Genomic DNA, 17,500 nt, shown 5'->3' on the forward strand with positions numbered 1-17,500 from the left:
AGCCCCCTCGCGACACTGGGGCGTTCAAGCGAAAACTCGTTTTGTTTATCTAAAAACAGGTCCTCCACAGCGATAGTGACAACAGAACACAACACAGCTGCACAAAACAGAGAACAGAACTTACTAAACATGTCTGACGAGTTTGTAGTCGAAGAATTGATGCATTTCTATGCCCAGCCTTATTTTTTTCTCAGAAATCTCGGAAATCAAACAGAAACATAGATGAGGCTACAGGCAGCCACAGTCACACTGTGTCCTAACCTGACGGCAAACGACACATGATAAAAGGTATATTTTCTATAGTAATCAAGAGTTTTTGTCCTAACCAGCAGTGATGAGCAACAGTACATTCTATCTATCGTTTTCTATTTTTGGCATCGTGCGGGTAACTCCATCCGCTGTGAACTGGCACCGGTCCAAAAACTTTCAAAAAAATAAGGCTGGGCATAGAAATGCATCAATTCTTCGACTACAAACTCTTCAGACATGTTTAGTAAGTTCTGTTCTCTGTTTTGTGTAGCTGTGTTGTGTTCTGTTGTCACTATCACTGTGGAGGACCTGTTTTTAGATAAACAAAACGAGTTTTCACTTGAACGCCCCAATGTTGCGAGGGGGCTGCGTGAACTGTTGCTCTTGTGTCCTATCATGAACACACACAGGAGATCAACGGTCAGTGAATTTTCATTAAATACATTAGGTTTCAGTTTGTTTCTCACCAAATCTTATCGTATGCTTTCATAACAATCATGAGTCTCATGGAATAATTTATTAGACTTCTGAATTATACTTTTGTGTTCTTTTGAAGCTTGAAGAGGTGGTCACCATAAACTGCCATTGTATGACATCACTGAGCACAACATTATTCACAATTTCTCCCTTTGTGTTGAGAAAAAGAAAGAAAGTCATATAGGGTTATAACAACACACGGGTGAGTAAACAATGACTGAATTTTCATTTTTGGGGGAACCTTCCCTTTAAGTACACAGTCATGCATCTTTGTCTTTTTGTCTGATTATCAAATCATTTTTTGCTTCAAATCAAAGTTTGTAATGTTGTGATTCACCTCAGAGCTGGTTGGTTTGTTTCATGGCTTAGAACACTTTTATGAAGGATTTTATGAAATCCAAATGGAAAAAAATGAATGGTAAAAATACTTCTGGAACCAAGACGACTGAAAAAGTGGGTGGGCACTGAGCTATCAACAAAGCTCACTGCCTTGGTCTGATTGGGCAACAGTTGTTGCATTCCTTGATCTGACTGGTCACTCACCTTGTTTTGGCTACCGTTACTCTCACGGGATCGGCGTGGAGGTTTCCACGAGCGCTCTTTCGTAATGGTGTTGACGTAGTAAAAGCGTCCAGAACTGGGGTCACGGTACTGATCCCACAGCTGCATCGTTTGCAGGGGGCGTTGACCCGGTAACGGCTTGGGAGGCTCCGCCCACTGCCTCCTCCCTTGCTCCGACAGAGAGTTCTGGGAAATGTAGGGTGGAGATGAGAGCAGAGAAAGAAGGAGATGTGCAGTAAATATTACATGGTTTGTGGTGACTATTTATGCTTGCAACTATTTTTGATATTTCCTTTTAATATGTGACTTATTTGTGTATACAAGCCTAATTATTGTGTGTGTGTGTGTGTGTGTGTGTGAACATGTGTGCACGTCACTAAGTAAGAAAAGAGCTTGAAGCCACAACTGTCAAGAGGAAGTGAGTGAGAATGACAATATGAACAATAGAGAGACAGAGAGGTGAACCATTAGAAGCAACCAGACAAAATGTAAAAGGTTTGCTGATGTCACTTCCTGCGCTTTAGGCTGGTTGTGGTACAGCTGCACTTAAAAGCTTTGACTTCAGTGGATTACGGTGAATTTATTCTCTGTAAATCTGCACATCACCAACGGAGACTCTCCGTATGGAGAGATATTCATCCAGGGCAGGTTGAGGTGAGAGTGTGAACATCAGGATTACATAACTCATATCTGCTGATGACAAATACCACAGACAAACAGCAGGTGTACCTCTCTATCAACACTGGATATAAACTGCAAGAAACTATTAGAAAAATGTACAGTAAGCATTAGTGTAGTAGTGTATTTTTTTTCATGTAGTATAGCAATACCATGATATTAAAACCCATTTAATCCCAAGTGAAGACATGCATTTTCCTCCTTGGAAAGCCTTATGAAATAAACTACATGAGTTTTAGAAAGTTAGTCATTGTTTGAGCTTTATTTTTGGTCACAATTGTAATATGTGTGAAAATACAGAGTCAAATTTTGCTCAGTTCTTAATAAGACCCAATAAAAAATAGCAAACGATAAAGTATTAAATGATAAAAAAGTGTTAACCCTATAACGCCATGTGTATCAAATATGATCCACAATGTTTGATGGCTCCTGTTCTATTTCATTGCAGTCAACACACCACCATGTAGGTCAACCCCGCTAGTGGGTGAGCTGACAGGAGACCGTATATCAAATTAAATGTGCTCCACTTGTGCGCAATCAACCCCTACAAATACAGATGCGATACCGCTGGCACACTCTCTTTTTAACTAACTTTCTAAAACTTATGTAGTTATATACAGGTGCATCTCAATAAATTAGAATGTCGTGGAAAAGTTCATTTATTTCAGTAATTCAACTCAAATTGTGAAACTCGTGTATTAAATAAATTCAGTGCACACAGACTGAAGTAGTTTAAGTCTTTGGTTCTTTTAATTGTGATGATTTTGGCTCACATTTAACAAAAACCCACCAATTCACTATCTCAAAAAATTAGAATATGGTGACATGCCAATCAGCTAATCAACTCAAAACACCTGCAAAGGTTTCCTGAGCCTTCAAAATGGTCTCTCAGTTTGGTTCACTAGGCTACACAATCATGGGGAAGACTGCTGATCTGACAGTTGTCCAGAAGACAATCATTGACACCCTTCACAAGGAGGGTAAGCCACAAACATCCATTGCCAAAGAAGCTGGCTGTTCACAGAGTGCTGTATCCAAGCATGTTAACAGAAAGTTGAGTGGAAGGAAAAAGTGTGGAAGAAAAAGATGCACAACCAACCGAGAGAACCGCAGCCTTATAAGGATTGTCAAGCAAAATCGATTCAAGAATTTGGGTGAACTTCACAAGGAATGGACTGAGGCTGGGGTCAAGGCATCAAGAGCCACCACACACAGACATGTCAAGGAATTTGGCTACAGTTGTCGTATTCCTCTTGTTAAGCCACTCCTGAACCACAGACAACGTCAGAGGCGTCTTACCTGGGCTAAGGAGAAGAAGAACTGGACTGTTGCCCAGTGGTCCAAAGTCCTCTTTTCAGATGAGAGCAAGTTTTGTATTTCATTTGGAAACCAAGGTCCTAGAGTCTGGAGGAAGGGTGGAGAAGCTCATAGCCCAACTTGCTTGAAGTCCAGTGTTAAGTTTCCACAGTCTGTGAGGATTTGGGGTGCAATGTCATCTGCTGGTGTTGGTCCATTGTGTTTTTTGAAAACCAAAGTCACTGCACCCGTTTACCAAGACATTTTGGAGCACTTCATGCTTCCTTCTGCTGACCAGCTTTTTAAAGATGCTGATTTCATTTTCCAGCAGGATTTGGCACCTGCCCACACTGCCAAAAGCACCAAAAGTTGGTTAAATGACCATGGTGTTGGTGTGCTTGACTGGCCAGCAAACTCACCAGACCTGAACCCCATAGAGAATCTATGGGGTATTGTCAAGAGGAAAATGAGAAACAAGAGACCAAAAAATGCAGATGAGCTGAAGGCCACTGTCAAAGAAACCTGGGCTTCCATACCACCTCAGCAGTGCCACAAACTGATCACCTCCATGCCACGCCGAATTGAGGCAGTAATTAAAGCAAAAGGAGCCCCTACCAAGTATTGAGTACATATACAGTAAATGAACATACTTTCCAGAAGGCCAACAATTCACTAAAAATGTTTTTTTTATTGGTCTTATGATGTATTCTAATTTTTTGAGATAGTGAATTGGTGGGTTTTTGTTAAATGTGAGCCAAAATCATCACAATTAAAAGAACCAAAGACTTAAACTACTTCAGTCTGTGTGCACTGAATTTATTTAATATACGAGTTTCACAATTTGAGTTGAATTACTGAAATAAATGAACTTTTCCACGACATTCTAATTTATTGAGATGCACCTGTATATAAAATTAGGATAATTGAGACAGCCTCTGAGAGCCTCTTCTTCCTCGTACTTTTACCAAGTGCATGGATGCAGCACTGGTTCCGCTCCATCAGCGGGGAATTAATTAATTAAGCTTCGCCATACTCTCACTTTTCTCCAGGCACATTGCCTTGTGGAAGTGATAAGAATGCAGCAGGACAGTAATTCACCTCCAAACGTTCCTTCCAGCCAAGAAATAAGTCAGCCGGAGTGGGAAGATGGAGGGGAGGATGATGGAAGGCACAAGCCAAAAGGAAAAAAACACACCCGCAAGCGCAAGCATGTGGAAGTGCATGTGGAACATCTGCAGTGCCAAATGCAGGTAATGCAGGACACATTGCAGGGGCTTTTGTGTGCACAACAGTTGCCAACTGGTGTGGCGGACACAGGGAAATCAGCAGCTAAGCGTCCCCATCTCCATCCTGATGAGCTGTCCTTAGCAGCCTCAGAAACGTGGGATGGGGGGGATGGCCCTCCGAGGATGGACCCAGAGGATCTTTCAGATTCTGAGCTGGATGAAGATACTTCCCAGGCCTCAGATCCAGCACCTCTGGATCCATCAGATAAAGCTGTGATTTCTAGAGTGGCAGAGCACGCTTAGGTGCCGGTATCGGCCTCTGTATCTACGACATCGGTTTTTGATAGAGGCTCCCAGCGCCGAAAATCGGAGGAGTTGCTGATCCTTCCTGATTTTGTGGCGGAGCTACAATCCTCCTGGAAGGCACCTAGCACTAGCGCATTACCCAAGACACAGCTGGCCAATGTGGAGGGGCCTACATTTGCTATGTTGGCTGGAGCAACAGCAAGGGCAGGTAAAGATACAACTCATCCAGACAAGCGCTGCATGGTTGTGGATGTTCAGCTGCGTAAAGCGTACCAGGAATCGTCTATGGCTGCGAGACTTTCTGGTACAAGTTCCCTCTTGCTGGTCTATTTGGAGGGCTTGTTACAGGACTTGGGGTCCATTGCTCCCATTGATGAAATACCGGAGATGCTGCGAGTGGTGGACATGCTGATCCGGGGTACCAGTGCACATGCTGGGGCACTTGGCCAGTCCATGGCTTCAGTGGTCCAAGCGTGCCACCAGGTTTGGCTGTCTCAATCAAATGTGTCTGACCAGGATTGTGCTGCAGTGGTGGTCGCTCCGGTTGTGCCAGGGGAAGTCTTTGGCCCACTGGCCCTAGAACAATCACGCAAGGCAAGGGAGCTGACGTGCGGTGGACAGGCGAAAGGGTGGCCTATGGCAGCTGGAGGCTGGGGCCATTCAGCCTCGTCTATTCAGGGCTGGGGAGGTTCACAGCGGACTTCGATCCAGAGATCCTCAGCTAACCTGAGCCAGGGGAGTCGTCACTCCTTTCGCCAGCAGCATCCGGCAAAGCCGGCAGACATGCGACCTATGGGACGCCGGTCTCAGCAATGACGGCTGTCAGCCTCCGGTGTCTCACTTTACACCTCAGCATCTGGCTCACTGGTGCCAGTGTACCCAGTGCCCTTGGGTGCTCAATACCCTAGGTTCAGGGTACAGGCTCCAGTTCAGAGCCAAGCCCCCACGCTACCGGGGTATTGTCCCAAAAGTCTTGGGAGGAAATGCGGAGTGCAAATCCCTCTCAGCAGAGGTCTCAACACTTTTGTGAAAAGGAGCAGTAACACTCCTGCCCTCACAGTTGGTAGGGCAGGGGTTTTATTCCACCTACTTTCTCATTCCAAAAAAGGATGGGGGCTGGCGTCCCATCTTGAATCTGAAAAGGTTCAACCGGTACCTAAAACAACTACCTTTCCACATGTTGAACCTGTCAACCCTCTTCACGAGTATAAGGCAGGGGCACTGGTTCACCACGGTGGACCTCCGAGATTCCTATTTTCATATTCCCACCCACAGAGATCACAGGAAGTACCTCTTTCAATTTTTTCTTTCAAGACAGCACTTACAAGAACAAGGTTCCTCCCTTTGGCCTGTCTCTATGAATAATGTTAAAGCATTACATTGTTATATATTCTTTTCTTTTCTAAGAAGGAACTAAATGCATTTTGACAGGAATAGAAGTATATATAGAGTCAAATTTCAGCACTTTCAAAATCTGCAATTAAATCACAATTAACTATGAAAAATCACGTGATTAATCGTGATTAAATATTTTTTAATCGACTGACAGCACTAGTTTTTTAGACTTAGCTTAAATAGAGAAAGTAGGCACACACTAATGGCCCGTAAGTGAATAAAACACGGTATAATAACAATTTTGTCGAGGTCTCGGAGAGAAGCACTGAACAAACACATCTAGTCCATACGCATGCGCACTAGCGTCTCGACAGCACTAATTTTAATATCTTCTTTTTATGGAATATTGACTCCAATTGTGCCAACTGTGTAAACATTTTCTCATGGCATCAAGATCATTTATACTTGACAACTTTGTGTAAAATATATAACTCTTTTTAGACCTTTAACCCTTTAAGCCAGCGGGCCCGCGATAAAAAAAATTATTGTTAAAATATTAATAACTACAGTCTTCACCAACACAAAACAGGTATCGCTTGAAAGCTTAGAAGCTCTACTTTCCAATGCATGTATGCATTATGACTAAAACTGAACAAGTGCTTTAAAATTTGCAGACAAATCAGAAGCGTTCTGTTATGATAATTTATGAAAAATGTTGCACTGTACATATTATTGCAATCAGTAAAAACATCAAACTGATAAAATAGTCATGTGTCATATGTTGTTGGAAAGCTCTCAAAGAGTAGAATACAACCAGATTATTTGTTTTACTCAATGACAAAAATATAGCGAGTAATAGCTAAGTAAATGTCTTTGACAATTATGTTGGTGTTGCTTATACGCCACATTTTCCCTTATAACTTCACAAAAAATAAATGGAACATAAAATAGCACAATAGCACTCCTCTTACTTAGAGGAGGTGATTATCTTTCAAAGGAGTCCACACACAAGATAATCAGATGTATAGATCATTAGATAATCCACATGAAGCACAATGTTACATATGACCACCAGGAGATGGCGCCAAATACATGACACAGACTCAATGATGACTCAAATGACACAGAATGAAACTCATTCTGTGAAATCTCATTACTAAAATCATGTCTGCATGCTATGCAAACCTTTAGTCATTGTTGTGTTTACATGTGTAATTCTTATGTACAATTATTATGTTTTATTTGTTTGGAGACGTTTTTGTAGACTAGGATAAATAATTTTTGTAATGCTATAACTTTTGATTACTTTGTCGTATCAACACCAAATTTTTCTCAGTTACAGTTTTTTTTGGAGCCACCTTTTGTCACAAATGTCACAAATGTAACCAGTGGAATTAAATGTTTGAATGGTTTGAAGCACCTTGTAGTACCACATAAATACCATGGTACCTGTATATGGTGATCATTCAGTACCATGGTATATATCAAAGTACCATAGTATTACCATCTAATACCATCACTGTACCACCAAAGTTCTTTTTGTTCTTTAGCACCTGTAGTCTATGCAGAATTACAGCATGCGTCTTTCTCTAGGTTGAATAAAAGTCAGTCAGTTAGGGTTAGGGTTAATTTGCTTGAATTGTGACTGTGTGTTGTAGGGGAAACAGCTGGCAGTTGAAACAAAGACCTAAACATTTTTCCACTGAGGGCACCTACAGTATGTGTATTTTTATATATGTGAGTGTTTGGGCATGAGCGCGTTTGAGTGTCAGTCACACCCTGGAAACACATGCAAATGCACAACAAACATGCACAAGCTTTTATCGCTTATACATGCAAGAATTGTCCATATACTTTTTGGGGCCACTGTAGGAGATTAAAATAAACGTGGTATTGTTTAGTACTTGCATACACATGCAATTTTGTATTTATAGTATTTATAGTATTTTCACCTCTTCCGAGTTCTCTACGCTGAAATTATTTTTTTTGGTGAATTAAACATAGCAGAAAAAAATAAAAGTACTTTTTACATCAAACACATAAGTTTAAGCGTGAATTTGAAAATATGAAGTAAATTCTACATTTGTACTTAATTCAAACATGCTCTAGCTTATAAATAAATATTATTTATGATTGTTTGTTATCTTTACAATGCATCATCATCCTAAATACTATCTAATCCTAAAGTAGAAAATCTTGTCAGATTAATCCACTAATTTGAGTAAATTTCACAGGTAAATTAAATTACATAATTTTTCGAAGATGGGGTTCCCAGCATGCAACAGGGTTGAATAATTCATGAGCTTGCATGGTTTCACTGTTTGCAAGTTAAATTACACCGTTTTTATTGTTGACTTTGTTGTCACATTTAGGAACTTCTTGTTTAGTAAAGTTGCGAAGTTAATTTTCTACTCAAAATTACCCGTTCATGATCAAAAAGATGATCTGTTGATTGATACCATCATCGGGTTTTGTGCAGTAAGTCTTTAGGTTTCTGTGCACAGCTCCGGATTTTGTTTCTTTCACCATTAAAGCAAGATATTGTTGCCTAAAAGATTACATAGCATGCATTGAGGTGTCATGTGGTACATGACTAAGTATGTTAAAATGCACTGAAATGCTAGTACACTTTTAAAAGCACTGCTTAAGTAAAATGTACAAGCAAATGAGTAAAGTTTACTTGAAACAGAATATTGCAATGTAAACTTTACTTGAGAATTTCTCATTTAAAACCACCAAGATTTGTTTGTAGTCTTTACTTGAAAATATGGTTTGTTAAATTTGCTAGCAATTTCTGTGAAATTGTTCCTAGGGTTTTTTTTTTAAGAAAATGCTTTTTCAGTGTACATGACAATATTCTAAATTCGGCTATAGGACTGTAATGCTATGTCTATCATTAAACCAATAACGCTACTAATCAGGTGTGTTCAGCTACTTTATGTAGAAAAGCGCAGAGCACAGTTTGTCTCAAAATGTCTCATCAAATTCTCCCAAGAGCAAATTGACTCATTTGTGTCTATTATTTTTTCTCCCAGGCAATTTTAGGAGAAACAAGTGATGCTGTTGGCCGACCTCTTTAGCTCAGCCCTGATCACAGGCGGGCAGGTCCGTCAGGCACAGACTGGTACCGCTGTGTGTGTTGTGTAACGGCTCATCTGTTCTTGATCGGCTAGAAAAAGTATTTTCCTGGCACACCACGATCGCAGCTCTCAGTAGGGATTATTTTTAAGGATCTACTAAAGAGCTTGTTTAAAATTCACAATCCAGCACTTCTGTGAAATATTTGGGTTTAAATCAGTTTATTTTGTGTATTTGTGTGTGTGTGTGTGTGTGTGTGTGTGTGTGTGTGTGTGTGAGTGTGGGCGGGTTTGGGTGGTTTGAGGACTTTCTTTAGGTTATAAACTGGTAATTACAAGGGTATTATGCTATAAATGTGGTTTATTATAAATTGTGGACATTTCTAGTGTCCCCATAATTTAAATAGCTTAAAAACATACTAAACGATGTTTTATTGAAAATGTAAAAATGCAGAAAGTTTTTTGTGAGGGTTAGGTTTAGGGGTAGGGTTAGGGTTAGGGGATAGAATCTATAGTTTGTACAGTATAAAAATCATTATGTCTATGGAGAGTCCTCATAATGATAGCTGCACCAACATGTGTGTGTCTGTGAGTGTGTGTGTGTATGCATACTGTGGGGTTCACAAGTCTTGAGTCCAAAATGCTACTTTTTGGATGTTTCTAATTTAATACATTTTTTAAAATTACAATAACAATAAAAACTAGATTGAAAAGTTTGTAGACAAACTTTATGATGGCTTGAAAAAGCATTGTCTGAAAGTTTTAAAAAAAAGTTTAAAAGCTTGGAGTTTTACAGACAGACAGACAGACAGAGATACAGATTATGATAGATAGATAGATAGATAGATAGATAAGTGTAACTATCATTGTTTTAGCATGTTGCTAGGATATGGTAGCATGTTGCTAGCATGTTTTAATATGTAGCTAGGCAATGCTAGCATGTTTCTAGGCATTATTAGAATGTTTTAGCATGTAGCTAGGCATTGCTAGCATTTTTCTAGCATGTTTATCATGAAGCAAGGTGTTGCTAGCATGTTGATAGTCATTGTTAGCATGTTTTAACATGTAGCTAGGCAATTCTATCATAGTACTAGCATGTTATAGCATGTAGCTAGGCATTGCTAACATGTTTCTAGCCTGTTTTAGCATGTAGCTAGGCATTGCTAACATGTTGCTATCATGTTTTATCATGTACCTAGGCATTGCTAACATGTTGCTAGCATGTTGCTAGCATGTTTTAGCATGACAGACAGATAGATAGATAGATAGATAGATAGATAGATAGATAGATAGATAGATAGAATAGAAAGAGGTGACAGACAGACAGAGATACAGATGATGATAGATAGATGGTACTAACATGTAATAGCATGTAGCTAGGCATTGCTAACATGTTTCTAGCATGTTTTAGCATGTAGCTAGGTATTGCTAGCAACATGGTAGCATTGCCTAGCTACATGCTTAAACATGCTAGCAACATGGTAGCATTGCCTAGCTACATGCTTAAACATGCTAGCAACATGGTAGCATTGCCTAGCTACATGCTTAAACATGCTAGCAACATGGTAGCATTGCCTAGCTACATGTTTCTAGCATGTTTTAACATGTAGCTAGGCATTGCTAACATGTTGCCAGCATGTTTAAGCATGTAGCTAGGCAATGCTACCATGTTGCTAGCATGTTTTAGCATGACAGACAGACAAACAGACAGACAGATAGATAGATAGATAGATAGATAGATAGATAGATAGACAGATAGAAAAGAAAGTGATTACAGACAGACAGACAGACAGACAGATAGATAGATAGACAGATAGAAAAGAAAGTGATGACAGACAAACAGACAGACAGACAGATCGACAGACAGATAGACAGAGAGAAAAGTGATGACAGACAGACAGACAGATAGATAATAGACAGACAGACAGATGATAGATAGATTGTATGTGTTCAAGTGTTTTGTGTGAACTGAGTCGCTTTTGACCTGAATGTGGCTTTAATCCCTGATTACTGAGTTTAAAGACACGAGGAAACCAGAAACTAGGCTCTGTTATTAAACCTATTGAGCTGCCTTGTTGTCTACAGACTACACAGGCAGCATTCTAACTCAAATGAAACCTAATTTGGACTGATTCAGAACATTCTACATAGGCAGCAACTCAACAATCCACGCAACTAGTGTTCATCATGAAGCACACAGGAGACTTCACTGAGAATTGATAGTCAGGATTGAGTAGAACTGAACTGAGTTTGACGGTAGCATGCTGCTAAGCTAACACATAATTCTCTCATAAGCATAAAAATACAGTATCATCACACAAATATTGGGTAAAAAACGGCAAGCAGAAAAGGCCTTTAAAAGATCCTGTCTAGGTAGGCAGCTCACTGGGTTTTAGAACAGAGCCATAATGTGACAGTCAGAGTGAAAGATATAGCAAAAGAGAATTGAAGACATTATTTGCATAGTAATGAGAATGCATAAGAACATGGTAAAGAGTGTAATAGATGCAAATATTCCATTCATAAGTCACTCGTAAAATGTAACGCCTCATTACAGCTCTCAGCCGATGAGTGTCACCCGTCCCTGCAGAAGAGACGAGCTCACAACAGCATGAATTTCCATACTGATACAAGCTGATTAATGATGGCTGCACGGTCCCATACTTTTTGACCAATACATTTCCATGACCTTTCCATGCATTCTTGTAAAGGGATTTTTAAAAATCATTTTATAGAGATTACTGGGACGGATTTCCATTTGTATCTCATGTCCTAATCTTTTGATTAAGTACAGGTGCATCTCAATAAATTAGAATGTCGTGGAAAAGTTCATTTATTTCAGTAATTCAACTCAAATTGTGAAACTCGTATATTAAATAAATTCAGTGCACACAGACTGAAGTAGTTTAAGTCTTTGGTTCTTTTAATTGTGATGATTTTGGCTCACATTTAACAAAAACCCATATAATATAATATAATATAATGGTAATGCTTTACAATAAGTTTCTGTTTGTTAACATTAGTTAACGATAATAGTTCATATGAAATTACAATGAATAATATTTTTACAGCATGTATTAATCTTGGTTAATGAAAATTTCAGCATATCCTAATAACTTTTTTTAATTAAAAGTTGTATGTGTTTTATACATTAGTTAAAGTATTCTGAACTAACATGAACTGTGCGATAATTTCCATTTGTTTTTAAGTTTTAAAGAAAAAACATCCCTATTTTATTACATGATTCAAAGTTAAACTTGAATAAATGACTTCATAAGGTGTATGAAGCACAAATACACATTAAATAGTATGATAATTTGTATATACGACAATTAATCATCATAATCGCAATTATTTGAATGACAATTAATCGTCAGCCAAATGTAATTATCATGCACCAGCATCTAAAATACAACATATACTGGAGACCAGCTACAACTGTGTCTTTATCAGTTTCTATTGTAATTAAATTAAAAGGTGCAGTGTGTTTCCAAACAAATTTCCCGAACATTCCCCCATCTTCCATTGGTCAGAAAACCGATAGTCCCGCCCCAAAGTCACCCCATTGGTTGAATCAGAAGTTTTCTGTTCAGGTGTTCAAACAAACAGATCAATGCTCAGAAAGCATCATAGTTAACACTCTTTTGATTAAGTGAAATACTTTACTTGGGTTGCACATATTTAAAAAATAATGTTTATTAACACTGAAAGCTTTTCTGTGAAAAGCGTTTTAGAAAGTAACAAAAGTAATTAGTAATGTGATTTTTTTTCGAGGAACTAGCCAAAAAAACCCTGAATGAATTATTGATAGTTGACTATGAACTCTAAACTGAGATATGAGAAAGTATTTTAACATTCCCCCAAAAAATGACACTAAATTGTTGTGTGTGTTACCTGTATGTTTCCCTCTGTATGTCGGTGTGCAGTGCTGCTCATGTCCCATTGGCTGTAGAATTTGCTGGGGCCGGTTATACTAGGTTTAGAGCAGTTTGTGTCCTGGTACGGGTTCTGGGGTAGATGACTGGAGCTTTGGCTGCGTGCGATTGGGCCTCCAGGACTCAGAAACCCTCCTGGAACCGTGAGGTGACCCGAGGGCGATGCAGAGGAACCAGAGAGTGGTAATGATAGGAAATGCCCTCTTACAGACACTCCACCAACACGTGTGTCCATCAAAGCACTGCTGCTGTTGAGATTCTCCATAGAACGACAGAGCTGCTTATCAGGCACTTAAGAAACAAAGAAAGAAAACCAGGACAAAGCATGAAAATTCACTCAAAACGTCAAATAAAAAATGTTGTGGCTTGCTCGACACAAGGGCTGGGTTTCTCCAACTGCCTTACCATACGATGCATATCCTTATACAGTTGCAATCGACATTATTCAACCCCCCCCCAAGACAGTAAGGATTTACAAAGGTAAGCTTTTCTGATGACCCAGAATTTTTCAACTTTACATCTATATCAGTGGAGTGACACATTCAAAGTCATAGTGTGAATATATAACCTAATATTTCTAAATAGCAGGATTTTTTTTAAATATAGCCATGTCATAATTATTCAACCCCTATTGCATGTAGCTGTTAATATGTAAGGCTACACAAGTAATTGTTTTAAAACAAAATTAAGTCATCAATCTGCAATGGCACTTATTTAAGTTTAGCGTTGTAAGCAAAAATGTATTTCTATGCAAAAAATGCAATTAAAAATAAGCTGTCTCAAAAGCTAATCGAGGAGATTATTTCATTACACAAGAAATGGCTAAATGTAAATTTCCAAGGCACTTCAATTTCCAATACACAAAGTTGGCAGCACCATTCATACATTTTTTTAATTATGGTACAACAGCAACCTTCTTGGGGTGTGGAAGAAAGCAAAACTTCACCAAGGGAAATGTTGACTTGAATATTCAAGAAGTAATTAGGAAAGACCCGTGGAGTCCTGGAAGAAGGTTTTATAGACGTATGACACTAAACAGAAAATGAGTTTTACACCCATGGGTCAAGGTGATGACAAGAATGACACCATCCCCACAGTCAAGCGTGGAGGTGGGTCAGTCCTGTTATGGGGGTGTTTTGCAGCAGCAGGAAACGGCTATCCTGACTATGTGACTGACACCATGGATTCTTTCAGGTATCGGGCCATTTTGGCATGAAAAGATGCCTTCAGTGTGTAAATTGAAGCTCGGTGATCACTGGAATTTCCATCAAGACAATAACACCAAGGATACATCCAAGTTGTCCAAAATCTGGTTCAGGGATAGGTCATGTCCTTAAATGGCCCTTTCAGTCCATCATTAAAATCCCATTGCAAACCTTTGTTGGGATTTCAAGGAAACAGTGGCAACACAGAAACCAAAGAATATCAATGAGCCGGAAGCTTTTGCTCATGAGAAATGTGTAAAGTGTCCGAAACCTGAGAGCACTTACCTGAAACATTTATTTGATGTTATTAAGGATAAAGGATGCTCCGCAAATGATTGACTTTGGGGGTTGAATATTGTTTACGACATTTGTGGAGAGAATTAGTTATTTTTTATTTTAAAATGTGGGTAAACTGAACTCTGTTCTCAGAATCACTCAAATGTGTATTCAAACTTACTTTGACTGTTTACTGAGGTTTTAGTTGATGTGTTTTTATTCACATCACCAGAATGTATTGCTGGTCAGGGGGGTTGAATAATTTTGATTGCAACTGTACATGTCACGTTTAAAAACATTGCAATGCACCTCAATATCATAATTGGATTGCATTTGAAACTAGGGCTGGGTATTGATACAGACTTCTCAATGTCAATACTATTTGACTTAATTCCTATTCATTTAGGTATATTTTAATTATACAGATAATGGGGGGCTTGGGTATCTCAGTGAGTATTGACGCTGACTATCACACCTGGAGTCGTGAGTTTGAATCCAGGGCGTGCAGAGTGACTCCAGCCAGGTCTCCTAAGCAACCAAATAGGCCCGGTTGCTAGGTGAGATTTTGTGAGGTTTAAGCTTAAAACAAGAAGAAAACATTTAGACAAATTAAGTTTATTTTTCTTACCTCTTTGGCAAATATTTTTTTCTTGTTTTAAGCATAAACCTCACTAAATTTAGATTTCTCTGAAAACAACTGTTAATATCTTTGTAGAGCCGAGGAGGGCGGGGCCGGGCTGGAATGAGACACACCCGGTCCCCAATCAGCCTGATGGGGCGTGCGAGGGATAAAGGCGGCCGGGGACGACAGCTCGAGAGAGAGAGAGAATTACAGACAGCTGTACTGTGTGTTTTTGGTTGTGTGTTGTGTTTAAGTTGTTTATTAAATTATTATTTATATTATTAAGCCAGTTCTCGCCGCCTCCTTTCCACTGAACCCCCTTACACTGGTGCCGAAACCCGGGAAGGAGGAGGGATTCCCGTCGCAGGGTCCTCGACACTGCCGTCCACCCACGTGCCCCACTGAGAGCGAGAACCACATTATAGCGACCACGAGGAGGTTACCCCATGTGACTCTACCCTCCCTAGCAACCGGGCCAATTTGGTTGCTTAGGAGACCTGGCTGGAGTCACTCAGCATGCCCTGGATTCGAACTCGTGACTCCAGGGGTGGTAGTCAGCGTCAATACTCGCTGAGATACCCAGGCCCCCAACTGACATAAACTTTAAAGTGAAAGTAAAAGATTGCTGTTGGGACTTTAAAAATCAAATCATCATTGCAATCATTCTGAAAATGCATATTTTTCCCCAGCACTAATTGAAACTTCGTCAAATGTATAAGAGAGACCCAGTGTATCATCGAGAAATAAAATTAGAAACACTTAAAAAATACAAATATATCGAAACTAGGATCTAAAGTTTGGCATCATTGACGTCAAACATGATGCAACGTGACTTCTCGTGACATATTTGAATATACGTGAGCACAAATGAGAATTTCCAGTGAATTTATTGAGTATATTTTTGTCTGTTTTTTACACAAAGCCATTGTATGACTTCAGAAGACTTGGAATACATCACACAAGTCACATGGACTACTTTTATGGTGCCTTTTGCACTTTTGGAGCTTGACAGTCTCTTTTCTTTGTATTCTTTCATTGTATGGAAAACAGCAGCGTGAACATTCTGCTAAACATCTGCTTTTGAATTCTACAGAAGAAGTGACATGAGGGTGAGTAAATGATGACAGAATTTACATTTATAGGTGAATTGTGTGTCTATGCACATATTTAATATTGGTTTTTATTGCTAAAACATTAATAAACATTATAGACACACACACACATATACACACAATATATAAATCATGATATATTTATACCTGAGCAGTCTTTTTGCATGCAGGGCGTGAGTGAACCACGTGGAATCATCTTAAATCTGTCACTTTCTGATTGCCTGTTGGGCTGCAAGGGGCAGAACTTGCTGACGGGCAACTCTATGACGTATGTGGCGGGCACATATATCGGTTTGGCCTTAACGCCCACCCCGACACTCCTCGCTTGCCACCAGTCTGCATTCGTCTTCTTTAGAAGCAGGAATCGCTCACCCTCGTGTATGGACACCGAGCGCCCGTCTGCACCGCGGTATGAGTAGTCATACAGCGCTTCCAGTACCACAGGACTCCCCAGTCTGGATCCGGCCCCCGACCCACCTTTACCCCCAATAGGGCTGCTCAAAGAGGGCACGATGGTCCCTCGACGCCAGCTGCCGGACAGCATGATTCTCAGAATGGGCACAGAGCGGGCAGTGGTCGGTCACAGATACCATCAGTTCTAGACAAGAGGCGGGCAGCGCCAGGCGACACCATAAGTGTCATGATCTAAAAAAGAGTGCAGAGGAGAAATGTGTTAAAAACATGATAAAAATTAGATATCATGTAAAAATGTGGTTTAACACCTTAAACTCCAAAGGGGTGTGCTATATCGCAAAACAAATTATGCTTAAAATGTTAAAGTCTCCGTGTACATAAGTCAGGCATATGAGGTATCATTTGAAAGGTTAGAATCTGAACTTTTCAGTGATAACCACCACTTCTGCATTTATGTTACTTAAAATAACAAAATAAGGCCTCAAAACATTCACGTTGAAAATTAGCGCCCCCTTGAGGTAATGGGGTAGAAATATTTATATGAAAATAAAAGTCCTTCACATAGCACATAAATGGACAAATCATATATCAAATGATTTGGGGAGGATCTCAGCTTTCTAATGACACCTAGATTGAGCTTGTAGTCCACTCAGAGGCCGAGATATTCAATGAAATATTGAGGGTGGTGCTTGAACTGAACATTAGACTGAATGTCTATGGACGAGCACATC

At 39.6% G+C, this 17,500-nt stretch overlaps 1 protein-coding gene across 6 annotated transcripts in view; it reads right to left on the reverse strand.

Annotated features, from left to right (window-relative positions):
- Positions 1–17,500, reverse strand: part of LOC127445769 (rho GTPase-activating protein 9-like) — a 78,606-nt gene that overhangs the window by 44,307 nt on the left and 16,799 nt on the right. For all 6 annotated transcript variants that reach the window (XM_051706081.1, XM_051706082.1, XM_051706080.1 and 3 more), the window contains 3 exons: positions 16,503–17,000; positions 13,100–13,431; positions 1,270–1,473 (listed from right to left, as the gene is read on the reverse strand). In XM_051706081.1, coding sequence (XP_051562041.1) covers positions 1,270–1,473; positions 13,100–13,431; positions 16,503–16,899 — 933 coding nt within the window. In that variant the 5' untranslated portion in view covers positions 16,900–17,000. The remainder of the gene's footprint in view (positions 1–1,269; positions 1,474–13,099; positions 13,432–16,502; positions 17,001–17,500) is intronic.

Source organism: Myxocyprinus asiaticus, chromosome 9, assembly GCF_019703515.2.
Source record: "Myxocyprinus asiaticus isolate MX2 ecotype Aquarium Trade chromosome 9, UBuf_Myxa_2, whole genome shotgun sequence".
NCBI classification, from domain to species: domain Eukaryota; kingdom Metazoa; phylum Chordata; class Actinopteri; order Cypriniformes; family Catostomidae; genus Myxocyprinus; species Myxocyprinus asiaticus.